The following is a 21,041-nucleotide window of genomic DNA, read 5'->3' as shown; positions in this document are numbered from 1 at the left end:
TTATTTAATGAAAGATACATTTTAGGTCATTAGGTTGAAAATAAGTTTCCTCTCCATTTTAGAAACAAAATATTATAACATACATCTGTACTTTCCCATTGTGTCTACTGTAGCAACATAAGGCCTTGTTTAACTCGGTTCAGTGCTTCCCTTCTTCATTTAGATTCCTCTGTCAGGCAATTAAGTTTGCAGGTTCGAGTCTCAGTGCTGGCAGGAGTTGTAAGTGGGAGGGAGTGAATGAACAGCGCTCTCTTCCACCCTCAATACCCATGGCTGAAGTGCCCTTGAGCAAGGCACTGAACCCCCAGTTGCTCCCCGGGCGCTGGATATAGCTGCCCACTGCTCCGGGTGTGTGTTCACGGTGTGTTCACTTCTCACTACTGTGTGTGTGCACTTGGATGGGTTAAATGCAGAGCACCAATTTCGAGTATGGGTTACCATACTTGACAAATGTCACGACTTTCACTTAAGTGGTAGTCAATAACAATAATGTAGTGTTCTCTAAATTCACACTTAATTGACATTAAATTTAGTAGTTTAAGGACTTAATTCAGTTCAGATTGATTTTATGCATGCAAACTCAATGTGACATTTGATCCTCAGACAGTTTATTTTTTGGTGTTGATTTTATTTTGCAAATGTGACCAAATTTTTTTTTGTGACAAGTAAATGTTGTGTTTAGTTATTAGTCAAATAGTCAACATATTTGAATTTCTTAACATTTTTAGCACTGATATTCTGTCATGTAATGTACTAAAAATCAATTCCTACTCAATTTCCATTAGCACAAAATTCGTCACAAACACAAAAATTTTATCATCACTATGTAATAAACAGAGATTAACAAATAAACTAATTGAAATCCATTCTTTCTAGTGCCATTCTGTGGCTTCTCATTTCACCCTGAACATGTGTAAACACTCCTGGTTGACTGACCTCAGAACAGGCTGTGAAACCACCAGCGAAGTGAAGCGGTTTCATTGTCCCGCTCTGGGATTATGCAACTCTGAATGGGTCTCTTACACAACCTCCCAGCAGCCATTAAGGGGATATGGCCACTTGATACAAATCTAGCATTGCTGTGTTTATATGTCTATGTGTAGTAGTAAGTGTTGTATGTGCCACTGTGATGTAAAACAGCATGATATGCAAGCTTTTTCCATCAAGCATGTGAAAAGGTGAGCTAAATCAAGGTTTAAGGTTTTGCTGGTTAGCATGAACATTTAGTTTCTGCAGAGTTCTTATGTATTAAGTGGTGATGAACCTGTGAATTTCTTGAGGACAAATTAGCTGTATTGGTCCAGGTGATATGTGACCTGGACTTAATACAATGAGTTATCATCTCATTGTCCTAGATCTGGGTTGTGCCATCTGCATGTTAGCCTTGCATCTCACAATGACTCATATTATCACAGCTGTAAAAGCTTTTAACTATGTAAAGTATTTGTCTGAACAACAGAGTAAGCATTGTAACACTCTGATAAACTATGACTCATTTGTTTACACGTCACTTAACTCCATTACATAAATAATATAGGTTAAACCATCAGAGTTACGCTTAAACATTCTTCATAGTTAGAGAGAGTCAGACAGAGAGAGATTTAGAATTCAGCAGGATGTGTTCACCGGATTTTGAAATTGATCCCTTGGGGGTTTGATGGCTGAGAGTCCATAATGCAAAGCCCTGTTGCATAATTCAAATGTTCCTACTCCATAATCCCCAAACGCCTTTTACACTGTCAGCTAAAAATAGACCAAACAAACAGAGGGTGACATTAAATATTGACCTGGTTCCAGAAGTGATGCACTGCCAACCGGAGCTTTTAGACCTGGTTTCCCTGTGGCTGAGTACTGTCATATACTCACGTGCTCGACATGCTCTAAAGCTGCTCGATTGCAAAATGAGGCAAGATGGGCTGAATGTGCAGAGCAGCTGTTTAGATGGGAACACAAGATGATGATGTGTTTGCCAGGGCAGCAGATGGATCAGGCTGAGTGATATAATACAGACAAATTTAGATGCATTACGAGAAACCACATGGCACTCTTATGGGTAAAAAAGTCTCTCAGATAGATTGTTTAGTCTAAACCAGCTGTGAAAGTAACTGACAATAACAATGTGTTTGGCTTGAATTTGGAAAAAAAAAACAGTCCTGCAGATAAAGGCTGATGGATTCAAAGCAATTCTGAGCTGATGGCTGTGATTGTCAAGTATTATTGGAAATTGGCAGAGAGCAGAAATTCAGTCTGTGTCGTTTATACAAGGTCACTGGCATGGGCCTGTTGATACAGCTTTGATGGAGAAGAATGATATTCATGAGGCAAGTGTCAATGATGGCAGATCTTGCTGTGCTGATGCATTATACATGACTGATATTTTAAGAGCAAGTCCGCGGAAAGCTCTCTCTCTGGCCTCTTCCATCTTAGCTAGGGATGTAACGATGCATGCCGAGTCAGTTGAAAATCGATAGATTTACACAATGGTAATTCAAAGTGCTTTACATAAAAGGAAGTAAAATAATCAAAAAAAAAATCACAACAATAAAACAAGGAATTTAAAAACTTTTAAAATAATTTAAAAATTGATTTAAAATGAATTTAAAACAGTTAAAGATAGAAAATGATTATATATAAAATACAGTGCAATCAGTTCAGACGTAGCACAGTGCTCATTTAATAAAATGCACAGCTAAACAGATGATTTTTTTAATCTGGATTTAAATGTGGCTAATGTTTTAGCACATTTGATCTCTTCTGGAAGCTGGTACCAGCTGCGGGCGGACTCACCTTGTTTTATGTGAAACCTTGGTATTTCTAAGTGACTCGATCTGAGTGGTCTGTTAGGTTTACATTCAGTGAGCATATCTGCAATGTATTTAGGTCCTAGGCCATTGAGTAATTTATAAACGAGTAAAAGTACTTTATCAATCCTAAATATAACTGGAAGCCGGTGTAAGGACCTGAGGACTGGTGTGATATGCTCAGATTTTCTGGTTCTAGTCAGAATCCTGGCAGCAGCGTTCTGGATGAGCCGCAGCTGTCTAATAAGTCTTCTTGGGAAGGCCGGTGAGGAGACCATTACAATAGTCCACCCTGCTGGTGATAAAGGCATGAAGAAGTTTCTCCAAGTCTTGACTGGAAACAAAAGATCTAATTCTTGCAATGTTTTTGAGATGATAGTATGCTGAGTTAGTTACTGCTTTGACATTTCTCCAGAATTACACCAAGATTCTTGACTTGATTTTTAGTTGTTTGACCCCTAGAGTCAAGGTATGCATTCACCTTGAGAACTTCCCAAATACAAAGACTTCAGTTTTCTCCTTGTTTAACTAAAGAAATTTCTGGCACATCCCACTGTTAATTACATCAATGCATTGGCAGAGGGAGTCAATGGGGCGGTAGTCATTGGGAGATAAGGCTAGGTAAATCTGGGTATCATCAGCATAGCTGTGATAGGCAATTTAGTTCTTTCTCATTATTTGACTTAGTGGGAGCATACAGGCTAAACAAGAGCGGTGCAAGAATTGAGCCTTGTGGGACTCCGCATATCATGGACGCCCACTTAGACTTATGTGCTCCTATTCTCACATAATAACCTCTCCTTTCTAATTGTGACCTGAACCATTTGAGTACCATTCCAGAAAGCCCAACCCAGTCTTCCAGTCTCTCTAGAAGTATGTTATGATTGATAGTGTTAAAACGCATTACTAAGATCTAGTAGTACCAGCACTGATATTTTGCCAGAATCACAATTAAAGGGAATATTATTTATTATCTTAATGAGCACTGTGTCTCTGTGCTGTGATGTGGTCGAAAACCAGAATGAAACTTGTCCAGGTATCCATTTGAGTTTAAGTATTTGTTCAGCTGATTAAAAACTACCTTTTCAATGATCTTACCTATAAAAAGAACATTTGATATTGGTCTATAGTTGCTCAATATGGTGTCATCAAGATGTTATCAATACTTTTTCAGAAGGGGCTTAACAACTGCAGTTTTCAGGGAGTTTGGAAAAGTCCCAGAAAGAAGTGAGGTGTTCACCACTTCTAAGAGATCTGCTTTTAAACAATTAAGCATACTTTTGAAAAAAGATGTGGGAAGTGTGACAAGATAGCAGGTTGAGGATTTAAACGTGCTGTACTATTTTTTCCAAAATTGTGCAATCAATTGCTTCAAAAACAGACATAGTAACTTCTTTTTGAAATTGCGGTCGAATCTGTCTGACCTCTGCATTACTTGAGGATGTGCCAGTCGCCTTTCTGATATTATTGATCTTCTCAGAAAAGAAGGAAGCAAACTCATTCCATTTGCTGTTGGAGAGTATTTCACTGGGAATATGAATTGGGTGGTTTGTCAGTCTAACAACAGTAGCAAAAAGAGTCAGTGTTGTTTAAGTTACTGTTTATAAGGTTTGAGAAGAAGGTCTGTCTAGCTGTGGCTAGTTCCACATTAAAAGCATGAAGGCCGTTTTTATAGATGCCATAGTGAATTTCAAGTTTCGTCTTTCACCACATCCGCTCAGCTTTTCTACATTGTCTTTTCATACTCTATACTGCAGTTGATTTTCTCCAAGGTGATTTTTGTCTGCCAGGCTTCTTACTGACTATTATAGGCACAATATCATCAATAACATTTTTAACCTTTGAGTTAAAGGAATCAAGGAGAAGGTCAACGGAGTCTGCAGAAATGCTTGGTGTTAAAGATATAGCCTTCATAAATAGCACACTAGTGTTCTCGTTAATGCATCTTTTTCTAACAGAGACAGATCTAGATACAGTAGTAGCAGAGATCAATATATCAGAAGTGATCAGATAGTGCTATATCAATAATAACAACAGATGAAATATTTAGACCTCTACTGATAAGTAAATCTAGAGTGTGTTCACGATTGTGTGTGGGTCCATGCACATGCTGAATCAGGTCAAAAGTGTTTAAAACGGTTATATTTTCTTTTGTAGTTTTGATTTCTGCTAAAGTCAGAACATTCTGTTTTTGCTTCAAATTTCGAAATTATACGATCTAATTTAAATCAAAACCCGCTCATGTGCATGTATGCAGCATCTTTGTTTAGATTGTGATTAAAATGCAGTGCTTGCCTCTAATGTTAAAATATCTAATGCTACTAGTTACAAGTTTGATAAATTATAAGGACGCATCTGAAGAAAATTGATTTTAAATATTTTTTTCAATATTTTTGCTGGAAAACATTAAAACTCAATAAGAAGTCACTTTTACTGTGTAGCATGTGCAAAAGATGAATTAATTTATACAACTTGAAATGTGTAGAAATTAACTTTTAGTAAGATTGATAAATGCTTTAAAAAATATTTTTAGTTCATGTTAACATTGAGAAGCTTTTTGTAAAATGTCTCCTGTATTAATTGGCTTACTGGACAACACCATTATGGTTATATCATAAAATTATCATCTGCTATCATAGTACCACCACAATGTGTTTGTTTTTTTTTTTTTCCTCCATAAGGGTACAATAGTGGTGGACAATGGAAAGACAAGGGCAAAGATGATTTATGGCTAACCTAACTGTAGAATTACATAATGTTATGGAAGAACTGTCATCATCTGTTATTGAATAAACAATGCTATCAAAAAAACTGTTAATTGGGAACTGGAGATACCCAGAATCACTGAAAAGGTCACCCAATGGTGCTTTGTAATGTGCTTATTTGCTCCAAGATGGCTGAGCTGTTCCCATGAGGGCCAGAGCACTCACAGGCCCACTGTATGAAAGTGTGTGTGGTCCATACCAAACATAGCCCCCCATCTGCACTGTCAAACACTCAGATAAACAGAAGCATCTACACGACCGCTTTAATCAAAACACATTACAGCTCCAGAAGCACTGACTACAGTAACCGCTCATCAGGGCACAATGGGAGTTGCCCACCACACACATACACATGCCTGAAGGTCAGCCGAAGAAGAGCGTGCATTGATTAGGAACAGGATGGTGGACATAATCACCTGCACTGCAGCAAAGAGGACAATTCAAGACAATGGCTAACCGAGTGGATAATGGATGTGCTTGATTTGAGAGAATAGGGATTTGTAGCATGCTACGTGACGTCCCAGCATGCAAGCCTGAACTTAAGAGTTCAGGTGTGGGTATGACCATTGGTCATGATGGACCAGGATAATGGTGCCAAAAGGCAAAGTTTGAGAGAAAAGACATAGTGAGTTGTAACTGACCTGGGCCAAGCTTGGCAACTGCATAAAGCAGGTCGTAGTTAATAACTGGTTTGGCCTCATCAATCTGTTGCCAGCCAACTGGAGGTGAGCCAGGAGGAGAGATGAGATACTGTTTGGAAGGCTGGGGAGGAGCCAGGTGCAAATTGTCTCCTTCGGATGCTGGATTCTGCACCTAAGAGCCAGAGAGTGTGTTAGTCCAGGATGCAGTCAAACAAAGACCTGATTGGAACACTTGATGCTGGGATCAATCCAGATGTTTCCCATGTAGTCATTAGCAAATGTGACCCTGGACCACAAAACCAGTCAAAAGTAATACGGGTATATTTGTAGCAATAGCCAACAATACATTGTATGGGTCAAAATTATCAAATTTTCTTCTATGCCAAAAATCATTTCCTACTGTAAATATATCAAAACATTTTTTTTTTTTTTTTTTTTTTTTTTTTAATTTTATTTTATTTTTTTTTATTTTTTTGATTATTGTGAATTTGTTAAGTAATTTTTTGGGGTATTTTTTTTTAAAATTTTGTTAATTTTTTGAGTATTTAGTTTCGGGCACAGTCCTGAGTGGTACTGGAGTTGTCTCATTGAATATGAGTTAATTTCCTGCTCACTGAGAAGGGTTAGAGACCCTGACATGATTTACAGAAGGATTACGATACACATGATGTATGATCAAATGTACATAAAGAACAGAGTCCCTAATGTCCCAGTATATTTCTATAGTTCTATAGTTTGTTCAATCAATGTTTACGCATGGCACTATAAAAGTTTTAGTCTTTTTTGTAATTTGTGATTCCATTTGGTGCAGAGAAATTGCACACTTAGAGCAGCATGGTATCATTTTTTTAGTCAACTCTGATTCAGATCTAATCAGGCAGAAGCACCATATTACTTGACGAATTCATAGTTTGTATCTTAACCTGTTGTCTACATTTCACTCCTAAATGTTCTTTTTTATGTAAATGTACCCTTCTTAGAAATACAAAGATTATAGAAATTTTGGGCAACTAAAGCCACTTCTCACCTGGGCAAAATAGAGTTTAAGTTTCTTTCCTCTGAAAGGTGTCTCATGCAGCTCTATTCTAGCGCTGGCTGCTGCTTTGGGGTTACTGAAATTGATTCGTACACGTCGGAAGCTCTTAAACTGCTGGAACGTCACACCCTCATCGTACGCGAGGAAGAGCGCTTCAAACATTTCCTGAAAGACAAAAAATAAACAAGGTAAATTGATAAGGGATAAATATTTCAATTCTGTCCACTGGCAAATGTCAAAGCATGAATAATTCATATGTCTTTCATAGAAGATAAAGAAAGTCGAGCAGGAATGTTTTTTTTTTTTTACTGTGCCAGAAACAAGCAAGACCTGTTCCACCAATATCAATCTTATCAGGGCCGTGAGAGAACGATTGCGAATAATGTCAGCATATCGCTGAAAGGATGAACGTCATTGTATTCACAGATCATCCAATCAGCTCAGCCAGAACTGGATCGTTTTGGAGAGACAGATTGGCTGAGTCTGTTATGACACTTAATATTAATTTCCTGTGCAGGAGAGGAACTGATGAAAAGCAATTATATCTGCAGCTTGTCTCTCAATTCAGTAATCGGTCCTGCTTGGGTCTTGGTAACCCTTAGCACTCTCAGCCTCATCTGTTAAAGAAAGGACTTTCCCAAATCACATGAATTTACCTGCATTCTAACCTTCACCATGCAGACTTAAAAGGATTGTTCTCCCCAAATGAAAATTCTGTTATAATTTAATTTATAATTCAAATAGTAGAGCATGGCACTAGCATGACCAGGTCATGGTTTTGATTCCTAGGGACAGCTAGAACTGATAAAATGCATACATTGAATGCAATTTAATTCGCTTTGGATAAATGTGTCTGCCAAATATGTGAATGTAAATTTTCCTCACCCTTCATGTTTACTCAAACCTGCATTTTTTTCTTGCTTTATATAGAACAAAAGATATTTTGAAAAATGTTCTTCAAAATGAAGAACACACACACAGATTTAAAACAAAATGAGGGTAAGTGATGACAATTTTAACAAGTTTGTGTTTTTTTGTGTTTTTAAAGCTGTTTAAATAGCTTATTAAATAAGTAAAAGCACACTGCTATGAAACTCTCTTTCAGAGTAGCATCTGAAACAGGATTGCTGGAATAGAAACACCTTAGACCGATTAGTATTTTTCCAAAAAAGTCATCAAATGTGCGTAGGTTATCACATTCCTGATTTGATTGTTCAATTTAGTGAGGTATTAAATTGCAGAGACCTGTTAAAACGGCTAACGTCTCAGTGTTTCTCAGTGTTGGGTTTTGCTTTTGCCTTTTAAAGGCATAGCACATACGCACTTGGAAGTGAGGCCAATGTGTACACCAAAAATAGGTATTCAACATGAAACCCTCAAATATGCCCTTAAATTCTAGCCAACCGCTGGTGAAACACTTCAGTATGATGACAAACAATAATCTAAAATATGAAACATGCAACACAGGAGAGACGTGCTTTGTTTGTATCAGAAATCAAGTTCAGGTAGAGATGATGAAATCACTGTCACATAAACTGTGGAAGTTAAGGTTTTGAATACCATATTGAGTCTTCGAAGGTTGCCCTAAATCAAGGATCTCAAACTGCCAGCAAATAGTAAGTTGACCCCTAAAGGATGAATAGTTTATACTTAAAATCCAGCCTGCAAATATTTTTTTTCTTCCATGCAGCTCATTATACCTATATTTATATTCATAAAACTCTAATGCAATTCCATATTAAGACTGCATGCTACAAGAGTACTGCTTTTACTGCATTTATGATTAAATAATGCAGCCTTGGTGAGCTAGGCTCTTACGAACTTCAAACCTTTAAACAGTAGTGTATTAATTGGTATGAATTTAAATAATCCCCTGACCATTACATCAAAGCCAGATCATGATGTTGCTGGTCTCTTAATGGTACTGATAGCTGCCCGATTTACAAGGACCAGCTGTGTAACTGTGTAGTTAAAATGTACGGTTGTAAAAGCACTTGCATTTGCTGTAGCTTTGCAACTAGTCTCAGTTAACTTGAGTTCAAGACTGCTGCCTTAAGGGAAGCATCTTCTGATAATTGTACAATTTTCTTACTTTTGATAAAAAACATAATCTATAAATTACTCTTCACTGTCAGTCACCAGAGATTTTTGCTCAGTGCTTCACAATACACAGAATCTAAAGTTGTCACTTTTAGCATCAGGAAATAGTGAATGTGCTCGATAAAAATGTCCAGAGATGGGGGAAGATAAAGATTAGAGCCGCTGGCTGGTACTCTCTCCTGCAGAGACAGATGGATAGCTGAGGCAGTTTTCTTCCACAGCGTCAATTCGCCATACACCTTGTATCCTGTCACAATCTGTGAGAAACCTCCAGCATATTCCTTCATCTTTGAGCCAAGAGTGAGCATCCCTAGAGATGGCATATGTCGCATCCACCGTGTGTCAGGACGGGCACTGACAGCTGGGCTTGTTCTGAATGACTCAGCAATGACAGGTGACACCAGATGAGTCCAAGTTTGTGGTGCATATATGCACATTTTCTATCCTGCAGGTTTGCTGACTCAGCACTTCCCTAAAGTTTTACAAGATGTCAAGTGCGTCCAGAGCTAATTATAGAACAAGAACTTGATGGCGTGTGAAATGCAGATCAAAGCACATTTGTCTGATCCACTGCACCTTAAAATGAGATCATTTACTACCGTCACAGCACTGCTGGTCACCAGCATATGTCGAGTTTTGGATGCTGGTGTCAGGCATCCTATCAGGCATCATAACTAGCTTAATTAGCCTCCCTTGGTCATCCGGCATCATGCTGGTCTTTTTAGCAAAAGGCAGTCAGACATTTCCCAATTTTTGCTGTGAGAAATGGCTTTGCACATATGAGCTGAATTTTCAGTGGCACAGTGTACTGTAAAGCAGGGGTTCTCAAACCTGTCCTGGAGGACCCCTAGCCCCGCACATTTTGTATGTCTCCCTTATCAGATACAATTCATATCTTGCAGTCTCTACTAACGAGCTGTTGAGTTGAATCAGGTGTGTTAGATAAGTGAGACATATAAAATGTGCAGGGCTAAAGGTCCTCCATGATCAGGTTTGAGAACCACTGCTGCAAAGGACATTCACGTTTGTTCACAATTGACCGTTCGCAGAGAGCTTGATTAACAGGCGATCTGACCAATCAGAACGCTGATATTATGTATGCCACTGCTATCCGCCATCTTGCCCGACAGCTACGGCCGGTCTCCATAGAAATACATGTTAAAATGGGGTTAAAAAGATTGACTGAATTGAAACTTTTTCAATATAACTAAATACAGTTAAACTGCGCTGTTATTGGCTGCCACAGAAATGGCAGTAAGCTAAGGAATTCCTTTAAAGTACTTGTTTTGCGTACCAGAAAATCTATTGTGTCTGTCACTGTATGCATGGCTTGGCATTAAATGGCAATTAAAAATACTGAGTGTGAAATAATAAAATAATGTGTTAAAAAGTGTGCTCTTATCCTTCTGTGGACAAAATCCCATGAACTTTGCCCCGATCGGGGGCTGTATATGCACGTGCGCTCATCTGTTTTCAATGCAGCTAACCTTGCGTCGCTTCATGTCATCTTCCCAATCATTAAACTATGACAGGTCCTTTACTGCAAAAAGACGGTCACTGCGACAATCTAAAGTTATGAAACTATGGCGTGTGCTTTTTAAAACAATTTTCAAAGGTTTCACGTTATATTGTTAGATTTTTTTTAAAAATGACAAAATTTTAAATCTGAGAATCCTGAGACCTTGTTTCATACCAGAAGTAACCTGCTCTGTCTTGTCTGTCGATGCGTTGTCAGTTTTCTCTTTGGTCTGCGATGTATTTTTCACTCCGTGAGAACAAAAGTGTAGTGTGAGAGCGGCATTGTTTGTTGGGGATAGCAACGGTAACTAAGGAGGGCGGGTCGTTGCGAACGGTCAGTTCAGACCAGGTTTATTTCTACAAATATCCTCTAACACAACACCACTTTGAACTAAATTTTGAAGTTTTTTATGGGTGGTGTTTGCCTATGCTGTCCAGTGCCATGTTGGATGTGGATGTCAGGGTGTTGTTATGGGGTTTTTATTCACATTTCATATGATTGAAAAAAGTGCTTGCTAATTGAGGTTATTAGTGGTTTCTTATTGGCTTAGTCAACGGAGCTTGTCTATGATATTCTGGTTCTTATAATTTAAAAACACTGACTGCTTAGAACATTAAAAACATGTTGCACAATATGAAATATCATTCTTGGTCTTAGCACAAACAGTGCAGGATGAGTTGCAAGCCAAAGTTTAACACTTACAGTTAGGGGTTTGATCAAATCACCATAGTAAGCACATTTGCATTAGCAAACACCAAAAATATACAATATCTGAATCACTTCCTTGGAATGTGTTTGAAAATAAACCCTAATGGAGGTTATGGGCATCATTTTCTGCCTTGAGTATATGAGGCCTAATATACAAATTAATAAGCAAACAAACGTAATATTTTAAACAAGGCAATGGAGATAAATATAGCTGAAGTATTATTGTACTTTATTGCTATGGGTTACACAGTGTTATGTTCATTTTTGAGAGCCCTCAGCGGACATTTCAAAGCTAAGTATTTGTAGTGGAAATAAATCACATTCCTTTACAAATATGGACACCAAGATGAAGGGAGGAGGATGAAGGGGTTATGTGCAGTGGAATATTTTGCCACTGGCTTTCTAAAAATATTACTTTATCTAATCATAAAAGGATCTTTGGAATGATATATTTAAAAACAGCAGGACTTTTATGCATGGTGTTTTTTTTTCCATTCACAGTAGATTAATTACACACACACACACACACACACGTATATATATAAATATATATTTAGAGACTTTAAAATTGACATTAGCAAATTGACAGGTCTGCTCTTCATTTATCACCACTTTGAAACACATAATTTAAAAACATAAACAGCAGTTGGCTTTAAGTGGCCTCATTTAAAGTGGTGGAAATGAACATTGATACAGTCTGGTACTTGCTGGTATAAATGTCATGAGAATAATGTTGTAAGGGAAAGTCATGATCGCTGTGAAGCTCATACCACAGTACATACACAATGTCGATTAACATTTATATTATTTTTGCTAACTTAATGTTCTAAAAAACATTACGTTTTGTGATTTGTGGACCAAAAAAAGAAAGCATCCCCTTGACCTTAGTCACAGTAGATACAATATTTAACTCAATTCAAACCTAAAACAAGGCTCTGCACCATCCCACGCACACAGTAGTAGTATAATATAATGAACAACTTTACTTCTATCCATCACAGCCTTGTTTTAGATTTATCTGCTCTGACAAAAAACACCATTTTGATATGTTTTTTAATTTGTTTAATGATGCCTGCATGCTCATATTTCCATATTTTTACATTTACTGTAATAAACAAGCTTTGAAGGAATAGTTCACTGAAATATGAACAATATATCATCATTTACGCACACTTATGTCATTCTGAAATCTATATGATATCACAGCATTTAGGATTGATTTAAGTTTATACCAACAACTAATTTTTTTGGAAAAGATGTGAAATACTCAATGAAGGTATAAGCTTTTAGTTATGGTATTTTATGAAGGTCAAAATAAATTAGCATATAGTATATCACAATCAAAAAAACGCAATTCATAAGATAGTCAAAAATGGTTTTAGGTTTAATAGGTTTTTTTACAAAACAGACATGCTTGAATCAGATGGGATCAAAATCACAAAAGTACGTCAGTGAAACAATTTTTACCTGACCTTCTCAAGAACATGGCCATTTTAGGTGTGAATGGAGCGTTAAAGGACCAATCAGGGTGAATTATATTAGAAAGAGAGGGAAAACTAATTTGTTTTGGAAGCAGCCAAGCAGCCATGTTAGTTTATAACAGCCTTTTGGTGACGGTTTGGGCTGCTGTATGATCTCAACCCACTAAAGCATGAAATTACTGTGCAATGACACACTCAGTTACTTGACAGATAAAAAGTCCATCAAGTATAAGAGAGATGCTAAAAATAACACACATTAGCCCAGTGATACCTCACTTAACTTCACATAGATAGTTGCTTTCCTGCCAAGACAAACTAACGCGTGTACAAACTGCGTCAGATGACAATACTAAAATGTAAACAGCAGATATGGCTGGAGACTCCATTAGAATGGAATGATTGGCCTTCCCATCAAGGAAAAAAATGAGGTGCTATGCTTTCCACTCTTCTTTGAGGATGGTGTGGCAGGAATGCAGGCATTTAAGCAATTACAGCTGTTTTTCAGCCAAGCCGTGTGTTTACTGTTCACATTGTGGCTTGAAAACGTTCTTAATAGGGGGTGGAAAAGGGGAAAACGCAAACTGTGCCTAACCTTAACATTAATCCTGAAATGAATGTCAAATTTAACAGTCCCCTGCTTTTAATCAAGACCAGATCCCCTCCTTGCTGGGAGATGAATTAGCGTCAGATGGTGAGGAAAAGGTGAGTTTTCCTTTGCATGGAGAGACACTATTCATCTTAAACAGATCCAGGCCAGATCCTCTCGAGCTCTTATTTTTTTTGGGCTCAACTTTGACCTAAGTTAAATATAACTCTTTAAATGTACAACCTAAAGCTGCACATTGCTTCTCTTAGGACTGCAAGCCTAAATATTTTGTGAATACTGTGTATAATATGGTAAAGTAAACAAACAGGTCTCAGACCGGGTTCACTGGCCTTCTGATGTATATTTTGCACCAATTTTTGGTTTGATCTGGCAATCTCTAATCTGATTGGCTGGCTTTATGTACTTTCCCGAAGTAAGGGCACACAGGTTTTTATCGGTTCGCTTAGAAACTTAAAAGTCATGTTTACAAGGTACTGTGTGTACACAACATATATTTTTGAGGAAGAAACTAAATTTAAATGAAGACTGTGTTTTGTAACTATATAGTAGTGTCTATATCGTTTATATTTCTTACTTTTGGACCAGGCTGAAATTCTGATCACAGTCTATACACAATTTCTGCAATCTTCCCAGTTTTCACTAGTTTGCATAGACTGTGGCATCATGATTTGAATTAAATGCTGTCATGACGTTATTGTGGTATTTGGCACCAGTGCCAAGGCTAACTGAAACCAAAACTATTGATTTTTAAAAAAATATATATATTTTGGTAAATAAAAATAAATAAAAAGCTGATATAAAATAAAACATAAATGTCAGATGACTTAACACTTATACTAAAAAAAAAACAAAGCAACATAAGTAGTAACATTAATAAAAATGAAATAATGATTTAAAGCTATATAGAAATATATAATAAAAAATAATAATAAAAATGACAATAGCACATAAAATCACTTAAATTGTTTTTAAATTACTTTATTTACTTTTTTTTTTTTTTTTTTTAACTAAAATAAAAAAAAGCTAATTAGAAATATTACTATAATAATATAAATACTAAAATAACACAGTCTGGCACTAATCTAGTTTATATTTTTATTCTGATAAAAATATGCTTCAGATAAACCCACCCTAAAGTGCATGCACAAGATAAAAAAAGTGATTAGATGCTTTAAATTATGTTTATATTTAAAAGTAGGCAGTTTCTTGCTAGAATAAGCTGTAACGTTGACCAAACCATATGACGTTTCAAAAGTCTAGCTAGATGAAACTTAGGCATCGAACAGATTTGTGCATGTGTATATGAAAAAGAGAATGATTTCATCTTCAAACATAAAAAAAGAAAGGCCTTATAATCATGTAACGGTGAAACTATAATCTTGAGAGTCTTCTAGCACAATCAGGTAAAGGACTATCAAATGCTTAACGACTGAGAACAGGGAAAGAATGCTTCGACTTGGTGAACTGATATGACAGGAAATGGAGACGTGCTGCAGTGCCTGAGATGTTCTTACTGTTATTAGAGGAAACAGGTCACCTCCATGGTACCCAGAGAAAATAAATGTGACCTCCTGACTTGCAGTATTCCCAGCCAGGATCAAATAAATGTGGAAAGCCCAGAAGACCCGCTGCTCTTCCTGTTATTACTCAGCATTATGGCCCAGCTGAAACTCAGCCCAGTCACAGCATAAGCAATATGAAACATGTCACAAGAAACTCATGAGGCAGGAAGAGACAGACACAGGGGTCCAGAAACACTGCATGATCTTATAATGGTGAATAGAAGGGATGCATATGGGAAAGATAAAGAGGTTGTATATAAGACTGGAAAATACTGCCATATCAGTCTATATTCTTAACAACATGAAAACTTCTTCAGAAAGTTTTCCAAAGCCATATGGTAGCTTTGGGTAATGTACAGTACTCAAAGCAATTATTTAATCTGAAGTGGAGGTGGAATAGACACAAAAATTACAAGTCACATTTCTGGTTTGTTCCTTACACAAAGCCAACATAGAGATTTAGTAGACATGCAATATATAGTTAAATAGACTTTTTTGTGGACTATAAATAGTTGTATGGCAAGTTCAGTGTATGATTTATATATAAAAATGTTTTTAACTTTTAACTTAATTTTCTACAGAAGAAGAAAGCTTTTCATCAAAATTTTATTTTATTCTATTAAAAAAAAAAAAAAAACTTTTTTCTGCTGTCATTAACAAGGCCGTGTTGGTGGGGAAACAATATTTACCAACAACTGTACAGCCTAAACATCTGTTCACACCAACACAATGAACGTTCGCATGAAAATCGATCTGTGTGGAATTTGTAAAATGAAATGATTTGTCTATCAGACCAAAAAGGAAATGGCGAATAAACATGAAAATGGACATGAAAATGCAAACTCGCTCTCTGGCAGTATGTGGTGCCTATAGAAAAGCAGTAATACCACAGTTACTCTGGTACATGAGGTGCTGTACAATTTTCTGACACCCACTTGTCACAGAGAATAAAGGTCAGAAAAGTCAAACAATATTTACATGTTTTCAAACAGTTATTCAGATTTTTTATGAGACAACACCAAATACAAGACAGAGCACTGTCATTTAGCAAAATACTTTATTTCTATAGCGCTTCGTACAATATATAGATTGTTTTAAAGCTCTGTTCGTAAGTTCCACCAAATCATAGTTTTATGTAACACGTGCTCTGTGCACTTAAATGAAATTGTAAGTGTAAAAAATCTGTTACATTCATATTCCTCTGAAAAGATGCATTAATAGCCATTTGTTCAAATTAAAATATATATATAAAAAATGTCATAACTGAACATAAATCTTGTGAACATACCATGCATTTCATTTTTCAGAATCCAGTTAAATGAAATAAAGCCCCATCCTACATTATTTCCTGCTTAATTATAGGTTTCACTCGAAAAATTAGCCTAACATTACAATTTAATTTTCCTTTGTAGATGCCTCCATGATGTTAGACAAAAAAAATTCCAATCTATTTTTGGATACATAGCGCTTAGGAGGAATTCTAGTCATCTTTTAAAAAATAAACTCCTTAGCTACAGGCATTCCTTCCATGTGCAATGAAGACACAATGCATAAAAATTGTCAGAAAATGATGTCAGGATAGAGTAGAAATACACCAAAGATACCTGTGCCCCTTTTAAATCTGACCCCTAGCTGCCAAACGCTAATATTTAATAAAATACAGTATAATGTAAATCAGTTAGAACAGATTCCACTGATTCCAAAAAGTGTAATGAAGCATTACAAACACCCATCCAATTAAAGGATGTGGATTCAATGATGTATGTCTGACAGAGTGTGTGATGTGAAAGATGAGCATGTCACAGACTTCAGAAAATGATGGTCAGTCGGGCAAAAGCGTGACGCACTGAAATCAAGTGTATTTTTTTGTAATGAATGGTGTGCGGTGTGAATGAAAAGAGCTGTCACAACAACCCTATGAGGCGAGACAATCAAAATAACTACCAGGCAAAATGATAAGACAGAAAATCATTTTAAAGAGGAGCATTTACAAACACAGTCACTTGAAAGACAAGACAAAATGGTCAAATTTGAATCAATGAGCCTTTTAGTGCAAAATTGGTTTGAGAACCTACTGTAATCTGTCTTTTTTCTGTGGATATACATAATGAGGCACTCTAGTCTGTTAGTATGTTGACATACAAACATTGTCTAAACATAATAACCCTTTTTATTTGTACCTCAGAATAAAGCATGTCAATGTGACAGTCTAAACATCTCTATAAATAAGTTACACCAACCCTTAGCCGTAGTTACCCTAAACAAGTTGGAAGTTCCTGCCCTACCTTGACCTCCCGACTGGTGAACACCTCCACGTCCACCGCACAGGCGATGAGGGTGGAGATAATACAGTCCACGCTCCTGGAGGGCATGCTGGGCTCACTCAGTTTGAAGGGATGAAGGGCCCCTGACAGAGTATGTGTGAGGAGCGCGTCTGAATGCACGCGAGGCTGTGTGTGAGTGTTTGGATGTGCTGCTTTCCTGCTCTGAAGAGCCTGCTGTAACTCTCAGACGTACGTGTGTGTGTGTGTTTGTGTGTGCGCGAAAGCCCCCACCCCTCCCCTCCTCCTCTCTCTCACTCACTCCATGCAGTGACATCACTGCCTCTCTTTATGAATGCTCGCTTGCACTTGCACACACCAGGGTGTTTTTTATTCATACACTCTTAAGTCTTTTCTCTCTTATTTTGTCTCCTGTAGCTGATCTTCGGATGTATGAAATACAATAAGATGTTTTCTATTTCAACAACTTTTATTTTTGTCAGTTTATTCCATTATCACTCTGATAGGCAAAGGAAGACAGGAGAGTGACTCAGCACTGCAGGTTTATATAAAGTCGCATCATTGACACTAGTGAGCTGATGGAAAAGAGCGCTCTAGAACAAGAAGGATGGAGAGACAGAGAGAGAGAAAGATGAGGTCTGTGGATCCCAGCAAGATGGAGATATTATTAATATCCCACTCATTTATGTGACATCATTCAACATGCAACAAAAAGGCATTCATAGGGGAGTTTTCTAAATATAGATGGCTATTTTTGTTTCTCCAGCTTGATGTCACACTGTATTGATTTTTATATGACAAAATGTATAAAAAAAAGTAGTATAAAACACTTGTGTTTAGCTGTTAATTACAGCAGGCTGAAGGGGACTTGTCAGGGTGTTAAATTTTTGATAATGACTGGTTAGCTGTAAATACTTAAGGCTGGATACATTGATATCTACAGTAATTTTGTAATAATTTTATAGACAATTAAGTAGTCAATAAAGTAATTCATCTTGTGATGAATTTAATCTGCTTTTTATTCAGCCATTAGGTTTTGTAAATACTATGATAAATATGAGAATATAAGAGAGTGCTAAGAAATGTTTCAACAACATCTGATTTTAATTTCAGTAGCAAAATTTTTATTAGAGTTTTGTAAGTTTGATTAATTTTTGTGATTAAGTTTTGTGATTTGTGATACAATCTACATAAAACTTGCACAGCCTATGTAGCAAATCAGTTGGCTGGGATATTTATCCACCTCATTTTTCAACATGGAAGTAAGTTGTTTTCTGTGAAAGTGCAAGACTTCCGGTTCATTAGCCGCTGTAGGGAAATAACAAGAAGAAGTGCTGTAAATTGTAAAACTGTTTGCATTACAAACCAGTGTGTTCATAATTAAGATAATACGTTAAGACACACCAGTTTGCAATATCAAGCAGCAAAACAAGCTGTATTGTACAGCTAAAAATAGCTGGAAGCAAATGCCACTGGAAGCCAGACACATTAATTGTACAAATGGCCGCGCCCGTTCTTATGGGAAAAATAAGGTGGAAACATTATACAAACAAATTTGCTAAATCTCACACTATCCAATAAGAATCAGAATCAGAATCCAGGTAACAGGAATATAAAACAGAGAAAGAATGGGGACAAAAACAGATATAGAGCATGTGAGATACAATCGGAAAGGTCAATGGCCATCCTAAATGAAGCATGCTAAAAGACTCCAGACAGTTGAGTCATCACATTGTCTGCACTGCGGCCCCAGAAGATCGTGTTTACTTTTCCAGCACTCCATAGAATGGACCTGTGCGAGTATGTAACGTTGTCCGTTCTCAATAGAAGCGCTGTTTTTATCAGAACAAGTCAATAAATGAACAGCTTAAATGACTCTGGCACCAAGGCAACCTTAAGAGGGGGAATGGCCTCATTACATAACATCTGGTGCAGAAAAGCCCATAAGGAAGTTTCTAATCTAAGCAGGCTTGACGATAATGGATGGATATGAGGCTCCTGGTATATACGCCAATTGGGCTAGATGATAGTGACTGTGCAAATGGCATGAGGGTCCTTGAGGATGACAAGGCTAGAACAGAGTAATACTTCCTGAGATGCCATGAGACTTTTTTAATTAAGAAGAGAGGACAGCCATGACAACACCATCAGTAGCACGCACACACAGACACAATGTTTGATGGATTGGATGCTACGGTTGTGTCTGAATATTTAGTTAATAAACCTCATATATGGTATTTTACACTTATGTCTTATAGTGGGTTTAAAGGTTTAGTTTATTTATTAACATTATTTAATCACCCTCATGTTGTTCCAAAGCCGTAAGACCTTCGCTCATCTTCGGAACACAAATTAAGATATTTTTGATGCATCCTGTGAGCTCCCTGACCCTCCCATAGACAGCAAGGGTCCTTACACGATCAAGGTATAGAGATTTAGTGACGAGATGTGCATAACAATCGAATTTGATTAATTGTTTCAACCGCAATTTTACGAAGCTGCGAGAATACTTTTTGTGCGCAAAGAAAACTAAAATAACGTCTTTATTCAACAATTCGTCTCCTCCACATCATGGGAGGGCAGGGAGCTCTCAGATTCCATCAAAAATATCTTAATTTGTGTTCCGAGGATGAACGGAGGTCTTACAGGTTTGGAACGACATGAGGGTGAGTAATTAATGACAGAATTTTCATTTTTGGGTGAACTATCCCTTTAACATGAGCTCAATCATTGTGCTGATAATTCCATTACAGAATTTGCGAAAGGCATTAAAGGACTGTTCACACTAGATAACGATTATATTTTAATAATGTTTCTAATTCTATAAGAATAGGAATTTCAATAAAACTATAACAATAATAACACTGAAGAACAATATTTTTTGAATCGCCCTCAGAATTATTTTTTTCCAGCTTATAAACAATGAAACATTGACGGCCATTCAGAATCCACCCATCTTGTTGTGCATTTAAAGCAGCAGGCAACAGAACTATGCATGGTTATAATAAACAGAATGTTATCGTCTGTTGGTGTGAACACTAATATGGTTATACTGTAGTTACCTTTCTTGGTGTGAACAGGCCTTAAGCACAGTATTATACACAGTATTATAATGTCCGTGTGGAAATAGAGTGGCTGTGGAGAAAATAAATAGAGAAAATTCTTTTGGAAGCCACAGAAAAATTGAGTTGTCACTGTTGTGCCTTGGATTTGGATTGGATTTGAATTTGTATTCATACACATGAAGTGTCACTATGGCTTCTTTCAAGACAATTATTTATATTATATGGCCAGAGCACTCCCTCTAGACACCCTTCAAACAACCTTGGATGTTGTGTTAAATATTTTTTGAGGAGATTGTGGAACTATTCTGAATGCTAATCTTTCCCCACTATTTTTCTCCATGCATGTCATGGAAATGGTGCTATGGCTAGTCTTTGGGCCCAGTTGCTTATGATATGTTTTTTCCAGTCTCAGTTTGCAGTTTTTATGCTTTTTAATGCTTTCTTGAACTAGGTCAGGCCATTGTTTCTGGACAG

At 36.9% G+C, this 21,041-nt stretch overlaps 1 protein-coding gene across 2 annotated transcripts in view; it reads right to left on the bottom strand.

The window, feature by feature from the left end:
• The window catches only part of LOC109057117 (calcipressin-2-like), a 66,642-nt gene that overhangs the window by 6,420 nt on the left and 39,181 nt on the right, over nucleotides 1-21,041 (bottom strand). Inside the window, exons 1-3 of one of the 2 annotated variants that reach the window (XM_042746401.1) lie at nucleotides 17,506-17,748; nucleotides 7,235-7,408; nucleotides 6,208-6,379 (exon numbers count right to left, since the gene is read on the bottom strand). In XM_042746401.1, coding sequence (XP_042602335.1) covers nucleotides 6,208-6,379; nucleotides 7,235-7,408; nucleotides 17,506-17,592 — 433 coding nt within the window. In that variant the 5' untranslated portion in view covers nucleotides 17,593-17,748. Of the gene's footprint in view, nucleotides 1-6,207; nucleotides 6,380-7,234; nucleotides 7,409-17,505; nucleotides 17,749-21,041 lie in introns of those variants that run through there. The other variant, XM_042746400.1, reaches the window with a different exon arrangement.

Source organism: Cyprinus carpio, chromosome B20, assembly GCF_018340385.1.
Source record: "Cyprinus carpio isolate SPL01 chromosome B20, ASM1834038v1, whole genome shotgun sequence".
Lineage (NCBI taxonomy): Eukaryota > Metazoa > Chordata > Actinopteri > Cypriniformes > Cyprinidae > Cyprinus > Cyprinus carpio.
This window is presented reverse-complemented; position numbering and strand designations above follow the sequence as displayed.